At 42.8% G+C, this 19,591-nt stretch overlaps 1 protein-coding gene across 1 annotated transcript in view; it reads left to right on the top strand.

The window, feature by feature from the left end:
- Nucleotides 1-19,591, top strand: part of LOC146833576 (cytochrome P450 2D17-like) — a 227,833-nt gene that overhangs the window by 72,717 nt on the left and 135,525 nt on the right. Inside the window, exon 4 of the mRNA XM_085601433.1 lies at nt 4,818-4,978. Within this exon, the coding sequence (XP_085457559.1) occupies nt 4,818-4,978 (161 nt within the window). The remainder of the gene's footprint in view (nt 1-4,817; nt 4,979-19,591) is intronic.

The raw sequence follows: 19,591 nt of genomic DNA, 5'->3' as shown, positions 1-19,591 counted from the left end.
CAACTATACTACAAAGAAAGCGGTGGAAGAAAATGAATAAGGGTGGGTGGACAAGTCAAGTGTGCATGCTATGTAGAGAGCCTAGCGGTGGTGACGAGATTATCCAGAGCATAAAAAGGGAACATAGAATGATGGTAGTAGGGTGATGGGGGTCCTTATACATAGAGGGGGAGGTGGGAGATGTGGATATACTACAGGTCTAGACCTGCAAAAGAGCAAAATGGCAACACAATGTTTTCATACCGCTAACAATAACTGAAACGCACAGGATACTGTAACAAGGGGAGAATACTATCTTCCTGACTAAGGGGATATTTGTAGCATGTCTTTAACTTGATCCTAAAAGTTTATTAACATACACAACAACGTGACCACAAGGCATACACAGTAGTAACTTGACAACAAAGTCTGAGGTACCTGCAAAATGAGGCAACAGTATCTCTGGGTTCATGTGTGTGCATCACAGCCTCCTGGTCCAGGGTGAGGGATGTGGAAGCCTAAAGGTACACAGTGGTCGCAATAGACCATGCGGATCTCTTGATCTGTTTAGCTAGCTAGTGAACCAGTTGCGGTAGCCCCTTAGCTGTCACACAGCAGCAATGAACAAAGGAGGAGTGGGCCTCCTAAGAAGTTACCACTCCACTTCACCTGCAGTCAAGCTCTCAGCAACCCAACTATATCCCGGCTGCGACGTTTAAGGGGCTTAAGTAGACATTAAGTAGATATTCGCAAACAGCAGAGAGTACTCTGTTTCTGTCTCCCAAGAATGCAGTGTTTGGTCCTCTGTGTATGTGCAGAGACCAGGTACAACTCTCTTGTGGGAAACTGTATATATTCACACTTGGATGTTCCCAGAAACAAAGAACAGCGGAGGAAGAAAACATGAGGAAATTGTTGTCCGCTTTGGCCAGCTCTCGCTCTCAGACTTGCAAATCCCTTTCATACACTAAAGTAAACATTCATATTCGGCTCTGGGTAAGCCTATGATCAGGTGCATTTACTGCATGCTAGAGGGCCCTCCCTAGCCAAAGCCTCTGGAATACATTTACATGTCGAGGAGAGACGTGACACCTCAGACTATCACCTGGCTCCCCAAGAACGAGAATATGCTGACAGCAGCCTGGGCTTGTGCTGAACGTGTCAAGGGGGTGGGGGATAACCCCTTGAGATTAATGCATGCGAGAGACCCCTTTAGGCTCTACTCCTGCAAGGCCTATGAGAAGGGTGACGTTCAGAGGCACACATTTATATTTCGAGGGGTCCTTCATGATTAGAGGTTTCACAGGCTGTCGAATGACAATCACAAGGAAAGTCTAACGAGGAAAGAAAATGTGGTGGGGATAGTACAGCTGCAAAGAGAGTAGGGTCTTTTGTGCAACAGCTGTATAATACTGTGATGTGGGAAGTCTAAACCTTGAATGGGGTGTGAGCTTCAGGCCTCCATGACTATAGCCTATCACATGCGCTAAATAACCACCCAAAGACTCTTTGTCTCAGTGACCATATTCATGAATTCCCAGTCTCTCATCAATCAAAATGAAAGGTAAAGAAGCGATGTTCAAGTGGTAAGGACAAACAAAGGAATAGGCAGGAAAAGCATTGAATAAGGAGCAGGGAACTGAGGCAGGCACAAATGCCATCTAGCCATGACTAAAGAGCTGACTCAAAGGCCATTGTGTATATTGTATTGTAGCCGATAGGTTTTCATCAACAAGATCTGAAGCTGTCTTTAGGCAAGACTTAAAAATGACAGGTGATAAAATAGGGCAAAGCAAAGGAAACAAAAGCAATATCTTGCCCACAGGTGTGTGCAGGATTTGTAGCTTCAGAGGTCTAGAGATCCACAGTAAGTAGCATCATCCAGGATTGTAGGGCAACTTCCTGTTTCACAGAAGGCCTTTTGATGAGACTCAGAACTTGGTAATTCACTCCAACTGAGCTGGCGTTTTCAAGGAGGAAAGTGAGCTGCCATCTATGATTAGAGGTGGAGCCACGATCTTAGATTAGGATCAGTGACTAGAATCTGATGTTCAGCAAGTTCCGCACCCAATGAGCTCATATGCTGGCTTGGCCTGTTTTCAGTTCTAGGTTGCTCCCCCTCCTCAGAGAACCTATGACTGTCAGCTTATATGCCCTGTATATGTATAAAAAGTGCCATAGATCAAAATGTAGGTAGGTAAGCTTGTCTGTGTCTGGTGCCTTACTACCTAAGGCCTGGAATGTGAAACTGCTTTTGTGTTGTATTCCCATATCCCTTTTATACAATTTGTTGTTTTATTGATTTGTAAAACACTGGCTTATAGCATAGAGTCACTTTGTAGTATTAGGCCCTTAAGAGTTTTCAGACAGGACTTCTCACACTTGGTCAAAGGTTGCAGAGAGTCAACAAGATACATGCATTAAATCAATACTTGATGCCCAGAAGATATAATGGAGCTAGTGGAGAAATAATGGAAATAGTGGAGAGCTTACTCCACTAGATAAAGGGTGGTTGAGCCCTGTGGTATCTAGCAAGCCTTTCGGAAAAGACTTGTTTTCAGATTCCTTTTTAAGGATGTGAGCTGTGATTTTGTTTTGTAGGCCTCATCTTAGCAAATGTCCTAGATCTGTGCCTTGAAGTAGGGTATTGATTGGGCTAGAGATTCAAGGATACAGGCATAGAGTAAATAAACTAAGGTAGAAGTGTAGGTATTAAAGTAAATGTAATACTAGAGCGACTAGGGGATAGGCAGAGGTGGAGGTGCCAGGGTATACGTAGGAGTAAAAGAGTATAGGCTGGGATTAAGGTACTAGGTTGGGGCGAGGTGGTAGGATTCGAGGTATGAATATATTAGTGGGATAGAAGTACTAGAGTATAGGCAGCTGTGGAGGTATAAGTGGTATAGGTAGCGGCAGAGGAAATATAGTATTGTTCTAGGATAAAGGTACAATGATGCAAGCAGTGGGTAGAGAAACAATTGAAATGGCAGCGGTATAGTGAGGACATACAAAGTTATGAGTAGAGGTACTGGGGTATATGCAATTGTAGAGGTACAAAGGTACAAATAGTGGTAGTACGTTATAAGTAGGAGTGGAGATACAAAGCTACAGTCAGTAGGCAGAAAAACAAGGGGATAGGTATGGGTAGATGTACTTTGGTTTTAGTATGGGTAGAGGTACAAGGATATAAGCATGGGGCTAGGAGTGGATTTACAAGGCTACAGGCAGTAGGTAGAGAAATAACGGAATAGGTAGGGGTGGATATACTAGGGTTTCGTTTCGGGTAGAGGTACAAGGATATAAGCATGGGGCTAGAAGTGGACTTACAAGGCTACAAGCAGTAGGAAGATAAACAACTGAATAGGAGGGGGTGGATATATAGGGCTGGCTATTGTTAGAGGTAAACGGATAAAGCCATGAGTAGATGATTGGGGTAAAGAAAAAATATAGTTGGAGTATTATCGGAGAAACTGAATATGTGCTAGCTTCAGTTTCCCGAATTCTACTCAGATTTCCTCCTTATTGAGGAAAAGGCACATCACTCCCTGTCAGCTTTTGCCTACACTTCAAGACCATGACTGTTCCAGATAAGGCATTGCTCAGTGGCACCCCATTATACCTTAAGCAAAGTTTTCCTATGCATTACCCACCAAGGCATCTTTGATGCACAGGGAAATACCTGCTAACCACCGAAAAAAACAGCAAAAAAAAGCTGGATGTAGGTTTTGTATGCTTGGTGAAATGCCCTGCCTGAGGGAAGGCTTTAAAACCCCATCTAGTTGGATAAATCCTTGAAACAGCATTTAGTTGTCTCATTTATGAGGTCTGTATTCGATATGCAAGTGAGCTGACTGATTAATCGTAGAAGGGGAAGACCCAAGAGGATATAGGAAGAATGTGAAAAGAGTAAGAAGGAAATGTGGCATGTGCTGCAGGCTCCTATAAGCCAATGCATGCCGCAGCCTTGCATCGCTACAACAAAGCCGCCAGCTCGTCTGTGAAATCATAATAGGGCTGTCGGGATGCCGCCTGCTTGTTGGCATGCTCTCAACCGACGCGGGCTGGTGGATTGCCTGCCAAGTACTAAATCGGGCCCTAAATGTCTGCTTCAGTGCCCTGCCTCAGCATAACTCCCATTCCTACAAACAGCATTCCCAATCTGCCCACTTCCCTGTCTAGTACTGTCACCTCGACACTGAACCACAATGAAGAAATCTAACTTTGAAAAGGCCTTACTGCCATTGGGATTATGTTGTGTTCCAATCTACTCTTGTATTGTCTTCACCCCAACAACCCACAGTCACCACCTACCCTTCCTTCACTTTCTGCTTGCCTGGTAGACCAGGCTATCACTTGGACACAATATCCAAAGTCCAGTATTCACCTTCCTGCTGTAGAAGTTGTGTGGTCATGTGCACAACCTATCACTGTGAGGGGCGGAAATGTGACTGGGTAAGGGCACTTTGGTCACCTCGCCAATTACTGCCCCACCTTCTCTCACCCTTATCCTGCTTATCCCTGCACTGCTCTTTCGAAACATAAAATAATTATCCTTTCGCTAGCTCTGTCCATGTCCTTGGCCAACAAGCACGTTGGGCCAGTGGTAGGTTCATTTGCTTCTCTCACACTGAACAATACTATAGTTGTGAATAAGCCACACCAGACTGAACGTTTTATCAGCTGCCACTTCTCAAATCAACCAATCTCCTCTAATGACATATGAAAAAAAATTGGATGTGTTATGTTGACGAGTGTAAAGAGGCGATATGTTAACACTTACATTGTACTTAGAATATAATAACAATAAGTTTTATCATCTCTTGTTCCTTTCTCCTCAGGTTGCCCCTTTGACCCACATTTTCTTATAAACAATGCAGTGAGTAATGTAATATGCTCCATCGTCTTCGGGGATCGATTTGAGTATGATGATGAAAAGTTCCAAAAGATGCTGCATGTCTTGGATGAGAGTTTGGAGACTGGGCAGGGACTCCTCCCTCAGGTAGTACAGGCACATCGGCCAGACAGTGCTATCATTTGATTGTCTGAAGTAACAAATTACAAAAAATACCTAACAAATGTCATGATCTCAACATGATTCTTAGGCACTGGAATGCAAGAGGGAACGCTCGACTGCTTTCTCGCGTTCTCCAATGTTTCTGCATTTATCCATCAGACAGCAACTCTACTTTTGATTGAAGGGCTTCTGTATTACTTGGCCAGCTAAAGAACTGCTCAATTAGATATTTTTACAGAGTTTCGAACAAATGTCATTCTGGGACCACTGTAATGGCAATGATTGCCTGCAGAAAATGATGTGATCCACAGTGAATACATATCTTCTTTATGCTTTTTGAAACGTATACTTGTCTCAGCTCACACTTGAGGGTGTAGCGGGGTACCTCAGAGATTAGAGCAAGGAGGATCACACTTGGTACTCTTCTTGAGTCCATCCATGCTCTTCTAATCTCATTTTTTTTCATTATATTTTACTATCACACATTGCAGCTATCTCAAAGCATCTGGTGAAGACATTACAGTGAAATGCACTTTGTTTCACTATTGGTCTAACTTCTGAAAGAATTGAAATCTAGAACAATCAGAAAAGATTCTCCGTATATCGCCTTTTAACCTGTGGCTAATTCCTGGTAAAGTAATTGTACCAAGACATTTGAAGTAAGTTGTAAGGTTGGAATAGCTGTATGATAGGAGGAATGAGCTGCTGCCTGCCTGGATCAGCTTTTACCACTGAAGACCAAATGTTACAATACACAGTACCATCTTCAGAGAAAATACTTGCCCCAGTATTTCTCTACATGGACGACGCGGTTCTTATTGCTCGTACTGCAAGTGGGCTGCAGGCTCTTTAAGACGGTTTTAATAATTTTATGAGGAGCCTAAATGTACAGATAAATTTAGAAGTCGTTTATTTTGACTTGTGGCCCAAGAAATACTAGCTCTAAATGTTTTTATATCGCGAGGCCCCTTATTACCAAGATCTTTAGTTGTAACTATTTTGTTGGATGCAAATCTGACTTGAAACCGGCTAGTTGCCCAAAGATCACATAAGATTGCAACTTCCGGGGAAGCAATTGTTAGTTTTGCCCAAAACTAGGCCACAAACCTTTTAATGAGATGTTAACATTATATAAGAAGAAATGCCATTTTGTCGACACACATGGGACAGGGTTTATTTTACACCAAGAACTGGGCCTAGGCTATCCTGAAGATGGTGTACGTTTGGCACCCATTTTTACTTTGGATCAAAATATGGTCTGCTCCTGAGATGGGTTTTTCACACAAAATAATAGGGGACTGTCCTAATTTAAGCAACATGTCAGCCATTCCATGGCTATCATATGTCAAGAACTCGCCTGGTGACCTAGGTCTAAGTCCATTTTTTGACACCCCTTGCATTATTGATAGTCATGAGAAGGAGGTGGTAAAATCCAGGTTTTACGTCTGGAAGGAGAAAGAGAATTATACATTCTCTCAATATGGTTTCCATTGCCCAATATGTTCCTCTGACAACTATTCCGGGCATGGAACCTTCCCTTTCCTGGATTAAGACACTGGAATTAAGATTTTACCTTACTCTTTTGAGATTATGTACGATCCACTTTTTGGTTGCCTTCCTACACACAGGCACCTGGTTTTCTTCCTTGCCATGTTGCCAACGTGACGGAGTGTTCACTCAATCAACAAAGCACTTTATTCTTTTTTGCATGTTGTATAGCACTTTAAGATCTCGCTTTTTATGCCCTATTTTACGTGCAATGAATTTTAGTAAACATCAAGAAGTTTAGCTTTTTTACGTTAAAATTCACCTGCTTTATATTTTTTTGTTTAAAAATAGATCTTATCTGCTTTAAAAGTTAGAGAATTATGCAATTGGAGCATAAAATATAAACGACTTGTAGCAGGATATTAGATATATATCTTTTTAATTGTAACTTTTGATTATCATTCACATTGAAAATGTTCTAGATATATATTTTGTTTTAATGCTCCTTTTAGGATTGCTATAGGTCAGTTTTAAAACTCCATTTGTGTATTATGATCAATATCTGTTTTATGTGTTTCTAATGATGTAGTCTTGGGGCTATGCTATGAGAATTTTCTGCTCTTTTATGGTCATAAACTGACCGAATAACAAATTCTGACTGAGTACTTGCCCCAGTGTTCCAAAATCCGCAGTTCCACCTTCAGCCTAGAGTGTTCCAACTCACAAACCCAAGACGCCACAAGTAGTCAGCATTGAGTACATTTGTGCAGCTTTGGAATTCAAGCATTTTCACTAGAACTTTCAATTCCTGCTAGTACAGGGTTTTAAATGTATTCTTACAAAGTGTGCCTCCATAGCTGAAAATGCTGGCTCACGTCATTAAAGGAGACATTAGGCGGTGTACTGAAAATTTGGTGCGGGCAGATGTGCTCTGTCTGCAAATCCCAAATTCAAATCCTAGCAGGGCAGACTTTCAGCCTCATTTGAATTCTGATGTGGCTTACTAGCCGCAAGTTCAGAGGAGGCTATGGCCTCTGCTCCGCAGATGAAGAACCACATGCCATATTTAGAGATCCACTCTGGCATAGTGGGAATTGGGAATTTCTGTGCTATCAGTGGAGCTACCTTTAAAGTGGCTTCATGGAAGGCAATGAATCTTTGATGAGAGGGTGCCATGGTTGAGGCACCCACTCTGAAAGAACAAACTCCAAAACCCAATGTTTGTCCATGCAGAATAAAATTAGGATTACACAATAAACAGGGAGTTTACTCCCAGGCCTGGGGGACCATTGTGTATTTTCTCTTTCAAAGACTGCTATGTCTTGCATTGGAGTCCCATGAAGGAAAATGGGTGATGGTCACCCCACTCCAAATAATCCAGGATGACTGCCACTACCACCAGGCATTCCTTTGGTGGTCTCCGCCATTTCCTGCATCTCAATGGGATGGGAACTGCAAGTTTGCCCGAACAGTGCATTCAAGCTTTAGGGAGCATGCACCATTTTACAGAACAGCCAATGATCCCCTCAGTGTTCAATCCTGTTGAGTTCCGTGCATTAGGTGCCATGAACCAGAGAACAGTTGAATGAAAATTTTTCTTTTTTACATTCATGTGTACAGATGCACACTTTTCTTTTTTAAGATTGTCTTTATTGTTTTTCATATATAACAGACAAGTAAACACGCTGCCAAAAATTCACATCATTGAAGAATGTCTCAAGATACAATTACAGAGCACTAAAGCGTCATCATAATGAACTAATATGGGAAAGCACATGGGTGTATATACAGTGTATGAAGGTATAAAATATCGGATGTAGAAAGGAAATAATGAGCAGTGCGCTATGTGAGGGGTGTAAGGAACAACAAGTAATCTCAACTGGTATCATTCAAACTAGACAAGTGAAATGCATGTATACAACATTACAGTTGAGATAAGGAAGACTCTGAATAAGAAAGTTGTAGAAAAAGTTATAATGTATTAGATTAATTAGATTCAAAGGGACATACAACAACTTAATTAAGAGGAATAATGGAACAGGTGTAACAGCACTGCACGAAAATTCAATGTAACATAAAGACAACCCGGACTTGTACTTGGTGCTTAAAGTGTACGTGACACGAAAACGGCGACGCAAGTGACAAGGTGCGAACAGCAGGGGACGGCGCAAAGTGAAGTGAAAGTGAATGGTTGAACACTAAATTCAAGGGTTCTAAGTTCAATTTGTGACAATAAAAATGATTACATATTCATTTTAGAGAACCATAAAGCCATCAATTGAGCTGAGGTGTCGACGGCGTTTCGATCCGGTTGAATTGGGATCATCATTAGGACTGGGTTGCAAAATTCAAACGGTGCTGTACAAGAAATTGTAAAGGGGTGTGAGAAAGGAAAAAGGCCAAAAGGATAAGAAAGAAACAAAGGAGAGGAACTAATCTATGTGTGCGAACCCGAATACTAAAATTAAATTGGAAGAGACCAATTCAGGAGCCAAAATGAATAGTGATATTGGCACATTAATTAAGTATACACGAGCAAGGGGACAGAAAGAATCAAAGGGGGGGGGGGGGTGGTTGGAGAAAAGAAGAGAGTGATATGAATAACCTGTAAGAACTAGTGAAAAGTTCAGAGCAATGAAAAGAAGAAAAATTATTTAGTAAAGGTTTATAGAAAAGGTGAGTATGGCGAGCGAAACTTGAGAAATCAAAAAGACAGAGATAAACACGGAAACAAAATTAAACAAAGTTACCTGGAAAAGGTAATTAAAGTCATATTCCAGGAGAGGGCAAATTGTGATAGTAGAAATATTCTATGGAGAAAAGAAGAAAGGCCAAGGTTAATTCACGAGGGGGAGGGGGGGGGAGAAGGAGGGTGGGAGGGGGAGGGGGACTGGGAGAATGGGATAGGGAGGGGGGGAGGAGAGGGAAAGAGTTAAGGTCTGGAGGAGTAATGATTAACCAGCGGTCGGTAAAAGGGGGTTGGTGATTGCAAAACCCTTTATGACCAGGAGTAAGGATAAATACCTGAAGGAAACGAGAAAATTACTCGTAATCTTGGGGGTGGGCAAGGCGCAGTGTTTGCGCAAATTTAAAGAAAGGACACAGAAAAACGTAACAACAACAATTTTATGGTGTGCGTTAGAGAGGGGAAGGCCAAAATAGGTATGAATTACCTAATGAATAGAAAGTATCACAGTCATCGGGGGTCCAGCGTAATGAATAAACCGGCGTGAAGGATGCAGGAAGACAATTATTAAGGGGTCCTTAATTAAGTAATGGCGAACACGGCGCCAAGGGCCCAACAGTCTAAAACAGAAAAGGGCAAGGATTAGAAAAACAAACTAATAAATTATACGGAGAAGGGAGCGGGCAGTTGGTAGCGAGTAATTTACCTAGTGAATAGAGCGTTCCTTATTAAGTAATGGTGAAAACAGCGCCAAGGGCCCGACAGCCTAAAACAGAAAAAGGCACGGATTAGAGAAACAAACTAATGAATTATACGGAGAAGGGAGGAAAAAAGCGGGCAGTAAGTGGCGAGTAATTTACCTAGTGAATAGAGCGTCGGGAGAGGGGCATCTCAATTACCACATGTCCAGCGTCAGCAATCAATGTCACAAATTGAATTTAGAACCCTTGAATTTAGTGTTCAACCATTCACTTTCACTTCACTTTGCGCCATCCCCTGCTGTTCGCACCTTGTCACTTGCGTCGCCGTTTTCGTGTCACGTACACTTTAAGCACCAAGTACAAGTCCGGGTTGTCTTTATGTTACATTGAATTTTCGTGCAGTGCTGTTACAACTGTTCCATTATTCCTCTTAATTAAGTTGTTGTATGTCCCTTTGTATTTAATTCATCTAATACATTATAACTTTTTCTACAACTTTCTTATTCAGAGTCTTCCTTATCTCAACTGGAATGTTGTATACATGCATTTCACTTGTCTAGTTTGAATAATACCAGTTGAGATTACTTGTTGTTCCTTACATTATTACCCCTGTCTCAACGAGGTTTATGGGTTTATGCTCCTGTTGTTTATTATAAGAATGTGAGGGGTGTGGCGGGTTTAATCTGTAGAGTCATGGTCAAGGGTGCAAAGATAATCACGCAGGGGTTGCCAAAAGTCCCTAGGACGGGACGTTGGAGGTTGGTGATTGGAGTAATCTTCGCTAATGCTATCACAATAGGTCATGCTTTTAAGTCAGGCGGAGGAGGTGGTCACACTGGCAGTGCCCCATTGAAGAGCGATTTCACGTTTGGCTATCAAGAAAGCCATGGAGGCGAGTCTGGGCAAAGATCGAGGTATGTCTTTAGTGTACCCTAAGAGAGACACTAAGGGTTCAGGGTTGAGCATAATATCTCTCATGGCTGTGACCGGGGTAAAAACGGAAATCCAATATGCAGAAATAGCAGGGCATATAGAGGCACACGTTAGTCTTGCAAGTGATGAAACTTTAAAAAACAGGAGACTCAAAACAGTCCTCGGGAGAATAGATGAGATTAACATTTGTTATAGGAACATCTGATGTCCTAGAAGTTAAAACTCTGTGTTTAGACAATGCAGCCTCAGGCTAAAGTTCTTTAAAGTTCAAGAAATTGATTCGTCATTATGAACAATGCAGTGCCTATCCTGTTGAAATGCTGCTTACATTAAGCAGAATAAACAAAATACAGATGTAGTTAACAAATTAAATGTGCTACTTGCGTCTAACCAAATCTGCTTGGAAGCAAGAAGAGCATTTCCACACCTAGAATGTGAAACAAAGCAGTGGGTACAACATTTGAGCACACACATCACTAAAAACCACACAAATTCCTCCTCCAGCTCAAACACAGAATACAAATAAATAGACCCAACTGTGTCTTGCACAATTGTATTTGTCTTTGTTTTTATTGATTTATTATGCACGGGTATATAGTTGCCCAGAACTTTGTATTACATCTGCCTGTCTTGATGGAATTGTGTATCGTTTCTGGGATCTTATAATACAGATTTAGTTTGTGTAAGGATGGGATTTGCAGGCATGCCAGAGAAAGTGCCTCATTTAGGTCCCCTCTTACAATGATTTCATGATCCAAGTAGGCTGTTTGTTGGTATTTTAAACAATTAAACAATGTGTCCTGAGTTAGTATCTTTCTTACTGGATCTGACGGTATGTATACATTGTAGAGGATTAATCCTGCCTGCAGTATGGCCCTTTTGGAAATTTGTCTGTCACTCATAAATAATTTGAGGATGTCTTGACCGCTGATTACGTGAAGTTAGCCTTGGATGAGATGCATGTAGCCAAACCTCCAGATAACATGCTAGTCGTAAAAGCATTCCTCTGTTCAATATGTGATGTGAGCCTTCGCTATGGTAGTGATTCAAAAATACAATAGAGCGGGCCTTCTGTTGCTCACACTGGTCTGTGCTTACTGGTTCCTCACATGAGTTTGCCTTTAGTGGATTTGCATTTACAATCGGTTGGTTTCTACTTGGTTCTGTACTGGCTGGACAACAAACTATGTTGCCAATATCTTGGAGACCACTCATTTTTGTATCAATCATCCAATTTCTTGGAGACCACTTCCTTTTTTTTTTTTCTATTTAACACTTTATTGATGACCGCAATGTGTCAAATACATAACATAGGCAATATGCAGTCTATACAGTCTGTTTTTTCCTTTGCCCTTAGTACATCAATTACAATATATGTGCCCCCACACAAATTCTGTTTCCATTGTCCTATAAAACAATAAAATACAAAAGGAAGCTAAGGGTCGCATTCTGTGGCAATAATGCTACCAAGCAAACAGTGGAAAATGTTCTCTCGTGAGTGTCATTACAAAGTTGTATATGTTAACATTCAACTAATAAAGCTTATTCGAACTCATTGCCCCCGCCCCCTCCCATCCCTCCCTACCCCACTCCTGGTCGTTCTTACTTCAACTAACACGGTGATCATAATTGGTCTATGTACATTATTCTCCTAGGGGGTGTAAGTTTCATAGCAAGAACATAATTGCTCGGGTCTCAGGGCCTGACTCCGAGAGGCCATAAGGCGTTGTTGCATATTGCTGGGTCAGGTTAGCTTATGTAGGGGATAGATCAAGTGCTTCCAGTTCAATTATCATAGCCTCCCACTCCAGTGAGATAGGATGCTTCCTTAGCTCTCTCTCTTCTTCTCTGCGTAGAGCTGCACCCTCCGCCCGTCCCCACTGAATCATGTCAGTTTGCCTAATAGCGACCGCCGGGCATCTGGGGGACTTCCACCTCATAGTAAGTACTCTGATCGCTAAAATGAGTGCTAGGTCTAAGAACCTTAACCGCACCTTCTGCACCCCTGAGCGCCGATGAAGGCCTACCAGGCAGTTTAGGACCTCATCCGGAACCGAGAGCTGCGTTACCCTCGTCAATGAATTGCGGACTCTTCCCCCAGTAGCCCCGTATACAGGGGAACAACCACAGCATATGAATAAAGTCCGCCTCGTCTCCCCTACAACGGGGGCAGCAGTGAGGGGAATCTGGAAACATGCGATGTATCTTTTTCGGGGTGAGGTATGACCTATTGAGGATCATTGTCTGAATAAATTTAAGTTTTGCATTACGCGATACTTTTTGGGGGGTGTTCCAGCATACTCTTCCATGCTTTATCCGTAATCTCAACTCCAGAGTCCTCCACCCAGCGCGCCCTAAGGAAAGTAAGTGGAATTGCTGCATGTGCCCTGATTCCAGTGTATAGCCAACGTACTAAGTGCCCCCCGGGTCCCATATAGTATAATAGGTGTACCAAATCGTGTTGTGGGGGTTCAGTCCTCTGCGGGGCCCAAGCGGTTCTGATGTAATGTGTTACAGTAGCGTGTAAGAGATATAAGCGTGGGGGTGCCCCCGTGGCCTGTATGAAAGAGTCGTGATCTAGCATGGTGCCGTCCCCAAAGAACGCCCCTACTCCCTCTACCCCATTGTCTGTCCAGTCTCGTAGTCTGGCCTTCGTGAGTCTACCCTGCGGTGTAGGGATACCGAGGATGGGGATGTTCGCTGCGTACGGGAGTACCGTAGATGTGTAAGATAGGGCCTTCTTCCAACATAATAGGGCGGTCTTCAGTAGGGGAGGGCAATCTGGGGGAATCCTAGCCTTCGGTAGCAACAAGGAATGCAATTCCCCTCGATCTAGCCTCTGCAACGTAAACCCAATCTCCTGCACATTCCTCCCTGCAGTCCAGTATGAAAGCCACTGGAGCTGGCTTGCGTTGTAGTGGCCTCGGAAGTCAGGGACTCCCAGACCGCCATTGTGTGTTGCTAGCTGGAGCTTTCGAAGACTTATTCGTCTGCGGCCAGCGCCCCAGATAAGACTCACCAGTATCGTATTTAATGTGTTAAAAATGGATTGTGGGAGGATCACGGGTAGATTCACAAAGTAATATAATAGGCGAGGCAGCAGCACCATTTTTGAAATAGCAATCCGTCCCATTACCGATAAAGGCAGGGAGGACCAAAACCCTACACTAGCACGGAGCCCCGTTTTTGCTCGCTGTATATTGCCCTCAATTCGATCCTCCTGTGTTCTGTAGACCTGGATACCTAGGTGCTTAAAGGTGGTAGGATTGACCGGTAGGTTATAGGTGCCGAACTGTAGGCGGGTTAGATGTGGTGCCTCCTGGGTGAAATAGCTCGTCGATTTCTCAGGGTTTATGGCCAGTCCCGACAGCCGCTCAAAGGTGGCAAGTATATTAGGGAGAGGGGCATTATCAGCGGTCAGGTCTCGTAAGTATAGGAGTATGTCATCTGCATAGATGGACATCAGGTGGCACACTCCATCAATAGGAATGCCAAGCCGGTCCTCGGATACCCGTAGAGCCATGGCCAAGGGTTCCAGTGCAAGGACAAAGAGCAGGGGGGATAGAGGGCATCCCTGCCTCGTGCCTCTGTAGATATTATATTGATCTGAAATGTAGCGACCCGTGCGAGCCCTGGCCGTAGGGGACGTGTACAATAATCGGACCCATTTAAGGTATGCGTCCGGAAATTCAAACCGTCTCAGAGTCGCGAACATGAAGTCCCAGGAAAGGGAGTTGAATGCCTGTTTAAGGTCCAACGCCATACACCCTGCGTGTTGATAAGCTCGTGGGGTGGCCTTCATTACATAGTGTAACCGTCTAGTGTTCAGAGAGGTGCTGCGGTTTGGTAGGAAACCACACTGGTCCCGGTGGATGAGTGTTGTAAGATAGGGTTGTATGCGATTAGCCAGGGCCTTGCTGAGGATTTTATATTCTGTAGATAGCATAGAAAGGGGTCTGTAGTTAGACCGTTCCAGCCCGTCCCGCCCTGATTTAGGTATGGACGTGACCAATGCCTGCATGGTGGAATCTGGCAGGCGGCCAAGCTCAAAAGCAGTCTTGAACACAGCCTCCAGTGCAGGTACTAAAGATTCAGAGTAGGTCTGGTAAAATACTACAGGGAGCCCATCCATCCCAGGCGTCTTGTTACGGTTTAGAACCTTGATCGCAGCGCGGATCTCTTGTTGAGTGATAGGACCATCTATTTCTTTCTGCACATCAGCAGATAGCACTGGGAAGGGGAGGTCTTGAAAAAACTCAGTGATTGAGGAGCTTTCTACCGGAACAGGGGGTGCATAGAGTGCTTCAAGGTGATCCTGAAAGGCCGCGTTGATTTCTTCTTGTGTGTGGACGCTATGTCCTGCTAGGGTTCGGACTCTAGTTCTAACGGGTGGGTCCGGCCTATCTCTAACAATGCGGGCAAGTAACGCACCTGATCTATCCGTTTCGGTGTGTTTTCGTTGTAGAAACGCCCTGTAATCTATTATCCGCAGTGTCGCCAGCGTTTCCGCATGCTCAATATGTGCGGATTGCAATGCCCCCTGTTTGGCAGGGTCTGATACTACCTCCCTCTCCAGTGCATGTAGCTTATGTTCAACATCCTTCAGCCTTTGGTGTGTCTCCTGCCTAGCCCCCACTAACTGTCCAATCGTCACCCCTCTCACCACCACCTTCAATGCATTCCACTCGGTCAGATTGGAGGAGGCCGTGTTCCAGTTTTCAGCCAGGTAATTGGTGATAGTGTTAGACAGAGTCGTGCGGAATGGGGCATCTTCAAGTAGGTGTGGATGCAACCTCCATGTGGGGACTGGGGCAGGCACCATGCCCCAACGGAGTGTGAGCTCGAGGGGGCTGTGATCAGAGAAGGTCTTTGCTAGATATGTGGAGTGGTGGGCCTTCGCTATAATGGATCTCGAACAGAGGAACCTGTCAATTCTGGTATGGAGACTGTGTACCGGGGAGTAAAAGGAATATTCGTCGTGGTTCTTGGAGACCACTCATTTTTGCATCAAGCACCCAATTCTTTACATTGGAGCTCCCATTAAGCTGATGATTCATTTGCCTGGTGTTGGCATTGATTGCAAGTGAGTGCGTATGTGTGCCAGGACTTAAGTCCTGAATAATAATGTCGCTCTGGCCCTTCTATTGTTTATTCGACAACCAATGCTGGCTCTCCTCACCCACTTGTCCGAAATCACATTGTATTTCCACACTTGATCTCAGAGTTGGTTGTGTATTGATTGAAATGCATTCCAGTACATCTTGTAGCACTTCCGCATTCTTATTGCCATTCCTATATGCTTCAATTGGTATTTAGGGACTCTTTTTAACCATCTTAGGTTCTTCCACCATCATCAATCTTAGTTCGCTTTGACAAGCCTTGTTTGTCCACTCCACCTCGTTTAGTATACAGTTAAGAGTGGTCATTAGTATTCTAGGTTGCTCTGCAATTTGCCATTCTGACATTGTTTTGCAGGATAGGTGTGAACTAACTTGTTCTGAGATTTCAATGTTCTTTCCGGTGTCTGGATCATGGCATTGGTCTGTCTGTGATTTATTATGGTAGAAAGTGAAAAACTGACACTATTTTTGCTCTTATCCTTTTTTGAGTCCTTTTTTTTGTTCTTCCTTGAAAGCTTTCCTGGACTTCTGTCACTGTTAGCTCCCACATTCTCATCTATATTCTTGTCTAAAATGACCCTCCTCAGCGACTCTGAATGATCTGAAGATTAGCTTTTTGCTTTGTTGCTGTTTTATTTATCCCATAATTGATCGGTTGTTGGTCAATGTGGGGCGATAATTGTAGATCTTCCCTCTTTCATGTTGGGTTCAGGGCTTGTAGCCTCCCTTGGTTGCATTGATCCCACTGCACTGGTAATGTTTTGAATATTCAAATTTTCTGTTCAAGGTGCCAGATCTAATGAAGGCTTATCTCTTGCTGTAGCCTTAAATCCTTTTTAATATGCATCCATCCCATTATCATGGAATGTAAAATGCTTGGTAGTACCCACGTTTATTCAATGATATTGCAGCAAAAGCAGTGAATTTCCAAGTGGCGCACCCTTCTTTTTTGTTACCATTTTACTCTCCAGTCCTTGCAGTTGTGTTACTATTCGAGAGAATTTCCATTTGGACATCTGTTTTGAGTGACTACATATTCATGGTATCAACTACTGAGGTCAAAACCAATGTCATTGAGTTTACAGTGGCTGCTGCCGGATCTAATTATGCTTCATGCTGCAGGGGTTTTGCCTTACAACACTATTGAAGTCTGGGGCTGTGAGGCTCCATTTGTCATGTTGGAGACTTGAGATGCTCAGTTTTTTCCTAATGTTGAATTTCTTCATCCATATGGTCTGTTGACATTTTTGGGGAAAGAATTAAAGGGAATTTTGAGGTTATGTTTAAAGCACCTGGGTGCATTTCTCTTGGCAGGGGACCGTGTTCACCTGAAAACGCTGGCTTACTTTCTACAAGATCAGTGAAAAGGACCAATGAGTTATGGCAGATATTTTCTGATTGCCCAAGCACAGCGTCTTTCTCAGAACAATCACATCGCCACCCCAATTCTAGATATTTCAAATAATGAAATCTTATATTCATGTTGGTCTTTAATAATACATTATTTCAGGTGCAACATGTAGAATGGTATCAAGAATCCAAATTCAGTTAACATGATGGTCGTCACTGCCCAATGTTGTATAACATCTCATTGAAAGAGTCACTGGAATATTTATGAAGTGGAGGGAATCATCACCCAATATGCACAACGTAGGAAGACCGGCTACAAGCTGGCTGAGTAGGCTATTGAGTAAAAAGAGACATGGAAGCTTCTGAAAGTCTATTAGAGTAGAAACTGTCTGTTTCAATTAAACAATCTTAATTATGGGCTCTGTCTGTGCTGGGATCTTTGTAAGTGAATATTACATTCTTTATAAAAATATAATTTGTTTAATCGGTGCATTGACAATGAGAAGTCAGTTGTAATTCACAGAGATGAACTAGAACTCAAAATCACTCCTGGCAAAAAAAAAAAAGAATTCAATCCACCGACCTGTGGGAGATCGAAACAAGACTCAGCCAATGGGGGCCTTCCTGGGCGGGTCATGGCAGCCTATCCAGCTATAAAAACAGCTGCCCTATACCCAGCATCCCTTCGGGAAAATGTCAGAGTGGCAGAATGGCCAGTCTGACCCTGTGTATTCACCAGAAAGCATAATTCTCAGCAGCTCACTTGCCCGACCTCACTCCTCCAATAAATTTGTTTGTCTGTGTTTCTATTTTGTGCATTTTGGACATATATCATTTGTTTTTCAGTTGATATAGTTAGGAATAGGTGAAGTTTTTAAGCTGATATACGATTTTAAAAGTTTTTATATCAAGTATATAAATGTAAAGGATTGTAATCTCAGGTCATTCCACGAAAACAGTTTTAAACATAAAAAAAGAAGTTACCACTTTGAAAGGGTTACAGGATGAATTCCAGATGTGACATTCACCCCCTGACAGGACAGACCTGCAAGCATTCCCCAACAGAAAGTTGGAGGTAAAAGTAGACCGGAGCCCTATAAATGGTAGGGAAAGAGCAAGGAAAATATCAGTAAAGAAAAGTAAATTGAATGGCGCCATTTTTTTAATTCTAGCCAGTTCAAAAGAGGACCATGGAGTCCCAAATTGCCAGGGATACTTGACAGTGAAAAAGCAGCAAAGATCTTGCCAGGTTCCAATTCTATGTAGAAAGTTTCTTTATTTACTCCCATTCTCACCCCCTTTATTTACACTTTTCATTGTCACTCATGACCCTAGCACCATCTTTGCTACTGCTATAACCATCTACAGCTACATAGGGATGTGAGGAAAATGCTCGAAAGCTCTTTACCTTGACTGCCTTATGGTCAAGTGACCCTAATGGGCAACTGGCAACCAGGTAATGCATGAATTTTGCTAGGTGGAAACCTCAGGGTAGAGAAGTGACAACAGTTCTTCAAACAGAAGGGGTTGGCTCATGTTGGAGTATTGTATGGAAAAGGCATGTGATCCAAGTATATATTGGTTTAGTGATGGGTCATGGTAGCACTTATCCATGGCTTCCTCATAGATCAAAGTCCATGGGAATCTTACCTACACTGTTATCAAATTTGTGCTGCTGAAGTTTGTGTTGGGTTGGTTCAGACATTTGCTCCTTTAATCTCAGTAAACGGTACTGAAGACTGGGGAGGTTTAACAAAAGGTCATAATTAGACTTTGTTACCGAGGATTAGCAGAAAGGACAACCATTCTAGAATGCGGCAGGAAGCAGAATGAGGCGTAAGTTGAACGGAGGCTCAGCTACATTATGGCACAGGCATCAGAGGCCGCAGAAGTGTATGTTCCTGCAAATTTACTCTTTAATGCAGTTTTGACCTGTATCTTTCTATCGAGTGATTCTGAAGAATTCATTCTTCTATTGAAGCCAATTAAGAAAGTCCTATATAGAATTCATTAAGGTATGTCATGATATTTGCTGATATTCGTTGTGTTCTCACACTATAGTTAAAAGAAGGGAATAGATTACTATATTCCAGCCTAAGGATTAATCTGCAAGTTACCAAATACAATAAGGATAATGTAATGCAAATAACGCATTGCTAATGTTATTTTTGTTGAATAATGTAGAGACTTTCAGCCTAAAAAGAAATTAGGCCTTATGTATATATGTTTGATGAATAAAGTGACAAATGCATGACAGGATCCCAGGACTAGTGACATGTAGAAATGTCCCTTTTTCTCTTGCAATTATACAGCCTAAGAT

This window comes from Triturus cristatus, chromosome 4_2 (genome assembly GCF_964204655.1).
Source record: "Triturus cristatus chromosome 4_2, aTriCri1.1, whole genome shotgun sequence".
Taxonomy (NCBI): Eukaryota; Metazoa; Chordata; class Amphibia; order Caudata; family Salamandridae; genus Triturus; species Triturus cristatus.
The sequence above is the reverse complement of the archived record's forward strand: the minus strand, read 5'-3'. Positions and strand labels throughout refer to the sequence as shown.